Genomic DNA, 12,500 nt, shown 5'->3' on the forward strand with positions numbered 1-12,500 from the left:
CAAACATTGTCATATTACTTTGTTGATGCTATTGTTTGTTTATCGCCCCCTTTTCTGTTCTTGAGCCGAGGGTGTACTAGAAACAACTTCTTTACCTTCATAAGATAGGGGTAAGATTTGTGTATACACTACCATCCCCACACCCCACTTGTGATTTGTTGTTATTGTTGTAGAGATATTCTATAATAATCAACTTCCTTCTACTTTACAATCTATATTAATTATAGATTATTAATTTTCCTTTTAGTTCAGAAATATTCTATAATAATGAATAATTATTTACTTTCCTTTAGTTTAACATCTATAAGGAAAATATCATATTCTCTTTATTTTATTCCCTTTAACTATCTATAAATAGTGATGTACTCTTCTATTTTGATAATGAGTTATCATTCATTCTCTCTCTAGTTTTTCTCATTTTATTAACAGTGCCATCAAAGCCTCCATTGACTTAATGGATTTATGAGTTCACTGAAAAAGAATTATCTTCAAACATTTTCAGACCAATTTTCACCCATACCTATTTTAACCATGGTAAGCATCAATATTTTTTTGAGTGCCCCCACACAGAAAAGAAAGCAATTTTACAAGGCAAATAGCATATTCTTTTTATTTTATTCCTTTTAGTTATCTATAAATAGTGATTTACTTTTCTATTTTGATTCAATGCAAATATGAAATGAGTTGGGAAATGTTAGTCTTTTGAGCTGAATCGCACTATCTTGTTAGTGACGTCACCTTTTGAGCTTAATCGCGCTATCTTCTGTTATTGAGTGAATCATTTCACGTTAATCACACCTCTAGTTTCTCAAAACTTACCAGTCCTTGGAAACACTACCGTATGAAAGAAAAAGGATTGTACAGAAAAAATTAGTGAAAAAGATGACGAGCATTACCTTATCAAACCACAAATTAGGAACCTCCAGATAAGGAGAATACTTGAGAAATACTTTCATAACTGGCATGAATTCTTCATCAAGTCCCACAGCCAGTTTTAAGGACTTCAGCTTCGCGAGCCGCCTCGTACAGACCCTACAGCAGCAAAAAATGGGAAATAATAGAGTTGTTTTAGTAACTAAGAAATGAGAAATCTTAGTAAAGAGATTGATTGAAAAGATACTGACAAGCTCTCCCAATGATAGAAAAACTTAGACTGTATGTTTTTTTTTTACTTAGACTATGTGCATATTTTTGATGACTAGTTAAACTTCAAAAAATGTATTTACACTGTATATTTTTTGATACTTCTATTTCACTTTTACGCTTAACCTAAAGAGGAAAACTTTACCGAAACGGAAGTGATGCATAGCTTCAAAGCTGATGTAGAAGGAAACTCCTTGATCATCTTATTCACAAGTATGCCAATTTCTTCAAATGGATAGGTTGTTATATCAGTAACGCTGATGGTAACAACTTTTACTGAAAAGAGATTCTCGAGGATAATATCCAATGGCAGTGGTGTTTGATATTTTAAGGATTTGAGACTCGGGCAAGAAACACTTACTTCACAATTGTTCATAACTCTCCACATCATTAGACTCGATATTCGTCGAAGCAATATCAAGTCGTGTCACATCTCCTAAATTACAATCTTCTAAGATCAAATCTTCAAGGAGATGGCATTTTGAGAACAAGGAACTTGTCAAATGCTCGTCCGACAACACAACGTGCTCAAGATGAAGCAATTTCGGCTGATGAAATCCCAGATGATTAGGCAGTTTAAGTAGGTCAATGGACAGCTGTAGTTTAAAAACTTGCAAATATTCACAAGCTACAAGACAACATGGCAACTCAAATGGCTCACCAAGACGAAAGCTTAAGACAAGTTCGCGAACATTTCGCCTTGTTGTCGCGTGAATCCACCGCTACCTTATCGAAGGCGAAATCATCACAAAAGAGAAGAAACAGACTGATTGTGCTTTGGGAAATTAACACCCAGTTGATAAAGCCTTTGAATTTCTCAGCCATTGCAGAATCGCTATACCGTTTTACCCCTTCCGAATGAAAGCTATCAAGATCAAAGTGCAAGTAAGACATTGTAGTCCAAATGTAGGACAGTACACTCAACTGAACCACATCAAAGAGAGTGATACAGAGACGTGAAAGGATGTTATGGAGTACATCATCTGGTAAAGAACTTATTCTATCAATGTCGGGTTTTGTTATTGATGTTTCCACCATAACTTTGGAATCAAACGAAAAAAAAACAGAAAATAAAAAAAGAATCATCTTTACTGTGAAAACTACTCATAATGGCCACAGAACTCGAGCAACTCACTCAGTAGGACAATTTGTCGAGCACCTTATGTGCAATTGGGAATTCAAGTTCACCTCAGCTCAACTGGTCAAGCAACCGAATGATCACTCACTCTAACCTCAAAATATATTGGCGCACTCAATTCGATACGCAATAGAATACTTGTTCGTAAGCCAAATGTATATAGTGTGAATGAGTCACAACTACTATACCAAAAATTATGACAATCACTAAATAATAAACAAGACAATAAGACAACAATAAAAGAACACCAGAATTTAAGAGGTTCGGTCAATTTTGCCTACTTCCTCGGACACAATCAATATTTTATTCCACTCCAAAATTACAAGTGAAATAATACTAAAGAGAGAAGATACAAATGCCTTAAGAAGATAAAAAAGGCAAATGAGAGGTGTTTATAAATCCTAAACATTAGGCCTCCTTTTATAGGGTGAAATTCCCATTCAAAATTGTCATCCACCGATGTGGGACTTTTGACAATTTCAACAAATCTCCACCTTGGCAAAATTCCACATCTTTAATTTTCTCTCAATAACAAATTTTGGTTGTGTCTTCATCTTCAATCTTTAGTGTTCAACAATGTTGATCAAATCCAAACAATGTTGAAACTTGACCGCAGTCACCACTTTTGTCAGCATATCAGCAGGGTTCTCCGTAGTATGAATTTTCTTCACCGTGACTCCACCTTCTTCTATGATTTCTCGTACGAAATGATACCGAACATCAATGTGCTTCGTCCTTGCATAATAAACTTGGTTCTTCGCTAATTGAATAGCACTTTGACTATCACAAAAAATTGTAATATTTTTTTGTTCAATACCAAGCTCCTTTAGCAACCCCTGAAGCCAAATTGCCTCTTTCACAGCCTCTGTAATAGCCATGTACTCTGCCTCTGTTGTAGACAAAGCAACTGTTGACTGCAAAGTAGACTTCCAACTAACTGGTGCCTTTGCAAAAGTAAACACATAACCAGTAGTTGATCTTCGTTTGTCCAGATCACCCGCAAAATCTGAGTCACAATATCTAACTACAGACCGATTGCCTTCCTGCTCAAAAACTAACCCAACATCTACAGTACTATGAATATACCGTAGAATCCATTTCACAGCTTGCCAATGCTCCTTTCCTGGATTATGCATATATCTGCTAATACTCCAACGGCTTGTGAAATGTCAGGTCTCGTACAAACCATTGCATACATCAAGCTACCAACAATATTTGCGTATGGTACCCTTGACATATACTCCTGTTCAGTTTCATCCTTTGGCGACATAGTAGTACTTAACTTAAAATGGGGAGCAAGTGGCGTACTAATTGGCTTAGTCTTCTTATCTATGCCAAAACGCTGTAGTACTCTCTTCAAATATTCTTTCTGAGATAAACAGAGTTTCTTTGAACGTCTATCTCTTATTATCTCCATGCCAAGAATTTTCTTTGCCTCACCCAGATCCTTCATCTCGAACTCCTCCTTCAGTTGAATCTTTAACTTATCAATTTCTTCCGAATTCTTGGAAGTTATCAACATATCATCAACATATAGGAGAAGATATACAAATGAACCATCATTAAGTTTGCACAAATACACACAATGATCGTATTTGCTTCTCTTGTACCCTTGCCGCAACATAAACTTGTCAAATCGCTTGTACCATTGTCTAGAAGATTGTTTCAATCCGTACAACGATTTTTCAAGTTTGCATATCATATTTTCTTTTCCAACAACTTTGAATCCTTCTGGCTGATTCATGTAGATTTCCTCCTCCAAGTTTTCATGTAAAAATGCAGTTTTTACATCCATCTGAACTAGTTCCAAATCCAACTGTGCTACCAAAGCCAACATAATTCTAATGGAGGAATGTTTTACAACTGGAGAAAATACTTCATTGTAATCAATTCCCTCCTTCTGAGCATATCCTTTGGCCACCAATCTTGCTTTGTAGCGAACATCTTCTTGGTTAGGAAATCCTTCTTTCTTTGCAAATACCCATTTGCACCCAATTGTTTTCTTTCCCTTTGGGAGATTGGCCAATTTCCATGTATGATTCTGATGAAGGGACTGCATTTCTTCATTCATGGAAATCCTCCACTTATCTTCTTCTGAACTTTGGATTGCGTCTTTATAAGTGATAGGAACACCATCAGCTACAATTGAGGTTGCACAAGCAACCGTCTCTATGAGACGAACAGGTTTCGTTATTGTCCTTTTTGGCCTGCTGGTTGCTATTGATTCAAGTTGTTGTCGAGGTTCCTGAGTTGGAATCTCCCTCTCTACTGGCTCTTCTTCCAGAGGGTAATCTTCATGAGTTTCCTCCTCTACTTCTTGTGTAGGAAAAATAAATTTTCCCTCAAACTCCACCTGCTTTGATGCACCACCAGTTTGTTTGACATCTTCAACTGTCACCTTATCTGTTATGGCAGATTCATCAAAGGTAACATCTTTGCTGAATATAATATTCCTTGTCTCTGGACACCATAAGCGGTATCCTTTGACTCCAGAAGTAATCCCCATAAATATAGCCTTCTTTACTCTCGGATCCAATTTTGACTCTTTCACATGATAGTATGCAATTGAGCCAAACACGTGCAAAGAGTCATAATCTACGACAGGTTTTCCATACCATTTTTCAAATGGTGTCTTGCCATCAATAGCAGCAGATGGTAGACGATTAATGAGGTGGCATGCATATGTAATTGCCTTAGCCCAAAATTCTTTGCTCAAGCCAGTATTGGACAACATACACCGTACCTTCTCCAGTAAAGTCCGGTTCATACGTTCTGCCACTCCATTCTGTTGTGGTGTATGTCTGACAGTGAAGTGTCGGACGATGCCATCATTTTCACAGACCTTATTGAAATAATCATTTTTGTATTCACCTCCATTGTCTATGCGAATACACTTGATCCTCCTGCCTGTTTGATTCTCCACCATCGTCTTCCATTTGAGAAAAATTCCCAACACTTTATCTTTCCTCTTCATTGTATACACCCCCACTCTTCGGAAAAAATCATCAACAAAGGTTACAAAATTGTGCTTCCCACCCAATGAAGGTATTTTGGAAGAACCCCAAACATCAGAGTGTACATAATCCAAAATGCCTTTAGTATTATGGATCGCTGTACCAAATTTAACCCTTGTATATTTCCCTTTGACACAATGCTCGCAAAACTCTAAGTTGCAAGTCTTTACGCCTTTTAACAATCCTTGATTAGATAGAGCTTTCAAGGATTTCCCTCCAGCATGTCCCAAGCGCATATGCCATAGCCTGGTTGCTTCTGCCTCTTTGTCATCACTGGATGTCACTGTTGCTGTCCCAATAACTATACTACCACGATAGCGGTACATGTTATTGTTCTTCCGATTGGCCTTCATTACCACTAGTGCACCGGAGCATATTCTCATCACTCCATTTTCTGCAATGATTTTGAACCCTTTTGATTCTAGGGCTCCCACAGAGATGAGATTCTTCTTCAAACCCGGTACATATCGAACATCTGTTAATGTTCTGATCATTCCATCATGGCTCCTTAATCTTATTGAACCAATGCCATATGAGGTAAGAGGGCTGTTATCCGCTGTGTGGATGACTCCATATTCTCCTTCTTGAAAATTCACGAACCAGTCCTTGTTGGGACACATATGATTGCTACAAGCCGAGTCCATCAATCATATGTCTGATGATGTTGATAACTCTGTTGTAACTAATGAGAAGTCTGAATCATCACAATCAGCTACATTTGAATCCATAATGGCCTTTCCATTGTTATGTCTGGCCTTATTCTTCAACTTCGGACAGTCTTTCTTCCAGTGCCCCTTTTCTCGACAAAAGGCACATTCATCTTTGCTGGGTCTAGATCTCGACTTGGATCTTCCCTTCTTAGTCCTCGTTTGATTTTGAGGACGACCCTCACAATTAGTGCTTCTCCTTCTCCGCCCTTCTGTTTTTCTCCCTTTCTTTGTTCATAGCTGTACAAAGCCGAACAAACTTTTCTGAGAGAAATTTCGTCATTTTCATGGAGTAGAGTAGTTTCAAGGTGCTCGTACTCATTAGGAAGTGACCCCAACAACATCAAGGCCAAGTCACCATCATCAAAAGTTGCATCCATATTTTGCAAATCTGTGACCAACTTATTGAAACTGGTGATATGTTCATTCATTGTGGTACCAGGAACATAGGTGAAGTGAAACAGTCTTTTCTTCATGTACAATTTATTTTGACTGTTTTTCTTCAAAAATTTATCCTCCAGTGCTTTTGATAATTTACTTACAGAAGTTTCCTTTGTGTATGGATATTTCTGCTCTCTAGCAAGGTAGGATCGAATGGTACCGCAAGCAACACGATTGATAATTTTTCAATCTTCTTCTCCAATAACATCTGGCTTCTTTTCTTCAATGGCAAGATCTAGCCCTTGTTGAAAAAGAACATCTAGAACCTCGCCTTGCCACATCCCAAAATGTCCTGACCCGTCAAAAATTTCTACCGCAAATTTCGCATTTGACACAATTCTTGTCATAAGCGAAGATACCAACGATGACGTATTATTGACACTTGATGTAGATTCTTCTTGTTTATTGTCTCCCAAATAACGATGACGTATTAGTAGCTGACGACACAAATCAAGATTATTTCCTTTCTGGTGTGGAAGATCAGACTAAGCTGCAACCACAGAGCATACTCAGACAGAACCTTGACTCAGTTACCAAGATAGATCTTTTCTGATGTGGAAGATCAGACTATATTGCAACCACAGAGCATACTTAGACAGTACCTTGGCTTTGATACTAATTGTTGCGGAAGCCAAATGTATATAATGTGAATTAGTCACAACTACTATACCAAAAATTATGACAACCACTAAATAATAAACAAGACAATAAGACAACAATAAAAGAACACCAGAATTTACGAGGTTCGGTCAATTTTGCCTACTTCCTCGGACACAATCAATATTTTATTCCACTCCAAAATTACAAGTAAAATAATACTAAAGAGAAAAGATACAAATACCTTAAGAAGATAAAAAAGGCATATGAGAGGTGTTTATAAATCCTAAACATTAAGCCTCCTTTTATAGGGTGAAATTCCCATTCAAAATTATCATCCACCGATTTGGGACTTTTGACAATTTCAACAATACCTTCACTTGGTTTATCAACAAAACACAACTATCCCCAGTTCGGCAAACCTATCAGAAACCACTGAGTAAGAATTTGTTTTAACTTTTCACAGGTAATGAATGATTCAACTCTTGAATTCAAATAATCGCAGGAAGAGTGTTAATGTGTTATGTTCAATTTAATACGCTGTCGTTTGGGTTAAGTTAGCAAATAGTAGAATAGAAGGATCCTACGTCGTTTAGCTGGAAATTAATATATAGAGTTTTACAATCACGCGCTATAAGTTTATGATATAAGTATCGAATACTGAATCAACCAAAAGCTTAAACACTCGGCTCCGGCCTCTGATTTTCGTCTGAATAACTTACACCAATTTTAACCCCTCTAAAATTGCAATTGGGTTGTGAATTATCTTCTGACTTGTTGAAAAAAATCGTCTTACCATCGAAACAATATTATCTTGCATGGTCAAAAATTTAATTCAAGTTAAATGCCTAATGATTTATTCTGTAAATATGACTTAATATTTTTTATTTTTAAGTAATTAAATATTCGGATACATGGTAGAAGAATCCAAAGCATCTTTTTCATTTCTCTCTTTTTAGCAGTAATATTTCACTCTTTTTTGCATATTTTTGCAATGGCACCAAGTGCAGAAATAACATGATTTACCTTTTCCTTTGTAATATTCAGCTAATCTCAAATTGAAAATTTAGAAGAGCGGAACATAATGTAATTAGCCATCATCAACGCTCGATGGAGTAAATACAAAGTACTTATAAGAAGATAATCTTCTAAAGTTAAGTGATGGTTGAGGAAGCAGTGAACCTACTACCGTTCAAAATGATCTGACCTAATTGTGGCTCAAGGAAATCCTAGGTGTTACAACGACGTGAACAACAATAATAATAACTATGCTGCAATATTGCAAAGCAAGTCTGTGTCAGCTATATGAATCCTCACTGGCTATGTCGCTCCATTTAAGCATATTCTCTAATGTGATTCATCATCATAAATTGACTAGTTTTACGCTGACTGTCAACTCAGAGGCGGATCTATGTATGGAATTGGGGTGTCACGCCATCCGGTCGCTCAGATAAAGTTTTATATACATACTAGTATTTTTCCACAAAAACGCCTGCATCAGGAACAAGTGACACCACAAGTCACAAGATGACCGAAGGTGCCATGGTTGAAGTGTTGAAATTTCATGCACAACACCCGAGATTATTTATTTATATTGTATATTTGCTTCCTTTGTCTTTTTCTGGATGTTAGTGTTTTATTTGGATGAATGTAATCTAATCATTTTTTTTAATTCATATAATGTTATTTTATTAATTACAATTTTTTTTAGTGATGCATCAAAGATATAATATAATATTAATCAGCTACATGTAGATGGAAGGGGTGTATCACATATTCGTTTATGCATAAAACATATTTTAAATTGGATTGAATAAATTCAAAATGGATCGCATCGAACCGAAGTAATCCAAAACGGATTGAATCGACTGAATGTACACCCTAATTCAATCTTTTTCACTAGTGGTCGTTTTACATTAAAATTTTGATACCCGTAGCCATCAAATCCTGAATCCGCCTCTATCAACTTATCGCAAAACTCCTTTATCCGAGCTTAAGACCGGCAATGTGAGCAAGCTCACACAAGATGTAGTTTATGTCAAGTAAATTAAAGGAGAAGAGATTTCCAGGAAACTTTTTCAAATGCTTTTTAATTATGTAACTGCAAAATAGACATTATGCCTTCTCAAATGAATAATCAGACAGGTATCTTTCTTGTTGTACTGAATTAAAATCATTTCTCAATAGAAAAAAAATCTTATTTGTTCCAGAATACGAATCAAAGACAGATTATAATAATGTGCTTAATGAGGAAAAATTAAATCAAAACCAAGACGGATCAATTTCCAATATTTCAAAGATATACATGGTACTATTTATTGTTTGATTGCATTCATTAGTTTTAGTTTTTTTGAAACCATGTTGTTGTTATCACCTATTGTCACTAATTCTTTTCATCTTGTCTTTAGCCGGGAGTCTATACGAAACAACTTCTCAGCCCTCTAGTGTAAGTGTAAAATGTGCGTACATACTACCTTCCCTATACCCCACTTGTGAGAACTCACTGAGTTTGTTATTGTTGTTGTTGGTAGTAATACTGATGATGTGTTTCCTCTTTCTTCATTGCTTTGTGGACCACAACTTTGAAGTGGTTGCATTTGTTATCCGATGATGCTGAAGATGATTATGAAATTGTGATCATGACATTGACACGTTTGTTTTTGAAGCTGAAATATGTTGACTCTGACAAACATTTCAATTCTTAGCCACAATATTTGTTAATTACATGTCATATATGTTTAACTTTTTCTACAAGTTATTCAATACCTTTTGGCAAATTTAACTTTAAATCTCACATTTAGAAAAAAGCTAGAGTTTAATAACAAGTACTGATTGTTACAAAGGAATAAGAAAAATGGAGATGAAGTACACAGATGAAATTCAGTTTGCAAGTGAGCCAAAGTATGACAGAAAAGCTGAACTACAAGCCTTTGATGAGACGAAAGCCGGTGTTAAGGGACTAGTGGATGCAGGTATTACCATATTACCAAACATTTTTGTTCAACCACAGAGTGAAGAGGTAGAAATTCCCAGCAAAAAGGAACTTACTTTTCCAATTATCGATCTTGATTGCATCAAAGAAGATAAGATCACGCGAAAGAAGATAGTCCAGCAAGTTGTTCATGTATCGGACACTTGGGGTTTCTTTCAAGTGATTAATCATGGGATTTGTTAGGATCGGGAACCCGGATAGTGTGGAATTTAGCCAAACAACAGTATAATGACAATAACAAAGACAATGGAAGTTGATAATAACGGCAATTAAAGAATATAAAGAAGACACAAATTTAACGTGGTTCGGTCAAGGTGACCTACGTTCACAAGCGGAGAGGAGCAATTTCACTATACCAACAAGAGTACAAAAGAGAGTACAAAATTAGAGTAAATACTCTAATTAATCCCAAATACCCCAAGAGAATAACCTTACAAGATCACTCCAACGAAAGAGAAATAGTGTATAAAAAAATAACGGAGGAGAAAGAAAGACAAAAGTGAAAAGCTCTTGAATTGATGTGTTTTCAAATGATGAGAAACTCCTCTATTTATAGCAAGAAATGCTTGGCCTAATAATGGATATTATGTCATGGCAAATGTCATAATCCACAAATTTGTTATAATGGATATTATGTCATGGCAAATGTCATGAACCACAAATTTGTTATAATGGATATTATGTCATGAAAATTTAGTCATATTACAAATCTCCACCCTGGCCTAATTTCGACTTATATATAGTAAATTTGCTCCACCTTCTCCGCAAAATTCCAATGGGCAAAATCATTCTTCATAAATGCCAATCAAGTTCAGACAAAGCTTGAACTTGGACACTGGAAGAGGTTTTGTGAACATGTTAGCAGGATTGTCTCTATAATGAAATAAAGGAGGAGAAAGAAAGACAAGAGTGAAAAGCTCTTGAATTGATGTGTTTTCAAATGAGGAGAAACTACTTTATTTATAGCAAGAAATCTTTGGCCTAATAATGGATATTATGTCATGGCAAATGTCATGATTCACAGATTTATTATAATGAATATTATGTCATGACAAATGTCATGAAAATTTGGCCATATTACAGGATTCTTAGTCATGTTATGGAGGAAATGAAAGATGGGGTTATCAGGTTCTTTGAACAAGATACTGAGGTGAAGAAGAAATGGTATTCGCGAGACTTCACAAAACGGTTTATATTTCATAGTAATTTTGATCTGTTTAGATCACCAGTAACCAACTGGAGGGACACTTTTTATGCCACAGTAGCTCCTATACCTCCCAATCCTGAAGAATTTTCCTCTATCTGCAGGTATTATTTGATCAATATAGACAAGATTTTTCTCAAATTTTAAATGTGTTAAAAGTCATTACTATTTGCTAACAGTAACTTCCTCACCTTGCTTCTCCAAGACAATATAGGCGGCCTCCAAGTTCTACATCAAAACCATTGGGTAGATGTTCCCCCTACTCCCGGAGCTCTCGTGGTCAATATTGGAGATCTTCTTCAGGCAAGTGTTACATTTCTTCTAATAATTCATTTGCCTCGACCAGAGGCAGACTCAGGATTTGAAGGTCGCAGGTGCACTTTTGGATTAAACCAAAATCCGCTCCCTCTCTGTATAGCATAGGTCTGCCTCTGGCCTTGACGTACTTGTTGAATGGATATAACACCATACGAGCACTTGAAGCATCAGAATACACTAAGAGTTTGCTACAATTTTAGCGTAGCTGTTAGAAATACATACTTGTCTTATCAGCATGTAACATAAGTTTTAGATGATTATAAACAAAAACAGAAAGTTGATCCTTGATTTTTGGCTGTGTCATTTTCAGCTTATATCAAATGACAAGTTCAAAAGTGTTGAACATAGAGTACTGGCAAATAAGGTTAGTTCAAGGATATCAGTGGCTTGCTTTTTCACGACAAGTTTTCTTCCAACAGAAAGGTTATATGGACCTATCCAGGAGTTGATATCAGAACATAATCCTCTAAAGTACAAGGAAACCACAATTAAGGAGTACACTACTTATTACACTAACAAAGGGCTGGATGACACTTCTGCTTTGTTGCATTTTAGACTTTAGACTAAATAGTTGAGCCCCAATAAAAGGGGTGTGCTGGAGTAATTCTGAAGATGATAGATATTGTGGCAAATAAGGTTTGTAGAACCATGTATGAATATAACAACATCAAGTCTTTGTCGTTTTTCTATTTGATTTCATTTGTTGGTAGTTAGGAAGCATTCGGTGATGTTATATCCACGTTATCCTTTATAAATTCATTCGGTCCATATACCTTCAGATATGGATAGTTTCTCATTGAAAATGACAAGGATTGCAATTATTACTCAAACTCCAATTGCCAATTTTTTTTTTGTTTTTTTTAATTTTATATAAGCCGTCTTGGAATGATGGGAGGTTTGGCATCGACCCCTACTATGTAGATTAATAACCAAAAGCTGAAGACAT

The 12,500-nt window shown here is 36.0% G+C and overlaps 1 protein-coding gene and 1 long non-coding RNA gene across 2 annotated transcripts in view; one reads left to right on the forward strand and one right to left on the reverse strand.

Moving 5' to 3' along the window:
* Window positions 1–1,218, reverse strand: part of LOC142164573 (uncharacterized) — a 4,217-nt gene extending 2,999 nt beyond the window's left edge. Inside the window, exons 1-2 of the long non-coding RNA XR_012695325.1 lie at window positions 1,125–1,218; window positions 897–1,032 (exon numbers count right to left, since the gene is read on the reverse strand). This is a non-coding gene — a long non-coding RNA (uncharacterized LOC142164573). The remainder of the gene's footprint in view (window positions 1–896; window positions 1,033–1,124) is intronic.
* Window positions 1,219–9,453: 8,235 nt separating this feature from the next.
* Window positions 9,454–12,116, forward strand: LOC107772907 (1-aminocyclopropane-1-carboxylate oxidase homolog). The gene is made up of 5 exons (XM_075223568.1): window positions 9,454–10,210; window positions 10,895–10,901; window positions 11,116–11,340; window positions 11,416–11,539; window positions 11,865–12,116. The coding sequence occupies exons 1-5, from the start codon at window positions 9,895–9,897 to the stop codon at window positions 12,114–12,116; spliced, it is 924 nt and encodes a 307-aa protein (XP_075079669.1). The 5' UTR covers window positions 9,454–9,894.
* Window positions 12,117–12,500: the final 384 nt, after the last annotated feature.

This window comes from Nicotiana tabacum, chromosome 10 (genome assembly GCF_000715075.1).
Source record: "Nicotiana tabacum cultivar K326 chromosome 10, ASM71507v2, whole genome shotgun sequence".
Taxonomy (NCBI): domain Eukaryota; kingdom Viridiplantae; phylum Streptophyta; class Magnoliopsida; order Solanales; family Solanaceae; genus Nicotiana; species Nicotiana tabacum.

Bases quoted from the DNA above. Each gene is read 5' to 3' on its own strand.
- LOC107772907 (XM_075223568.1), top strand. From the start codon at position 9,895: ATGGAGATGAAGTACACAGATGAAATTCAGTTTGCAAGTGAGCCAAAG. The intron at 11,341-11,415 runs GTATTATTTGAT...ATTTGCTAACAG, and splicing joins GAATTTTCCTCTATCTGCAG to TAACTTCCTCACCTTGCTTC. The intron at 11,540-11,864 runs GCAAGTGTTACA...TGTCATTTTCAG, and splicing joins ATATTGGAGATCTTCTTCAG to CTTATATCAAATGACAAGTT.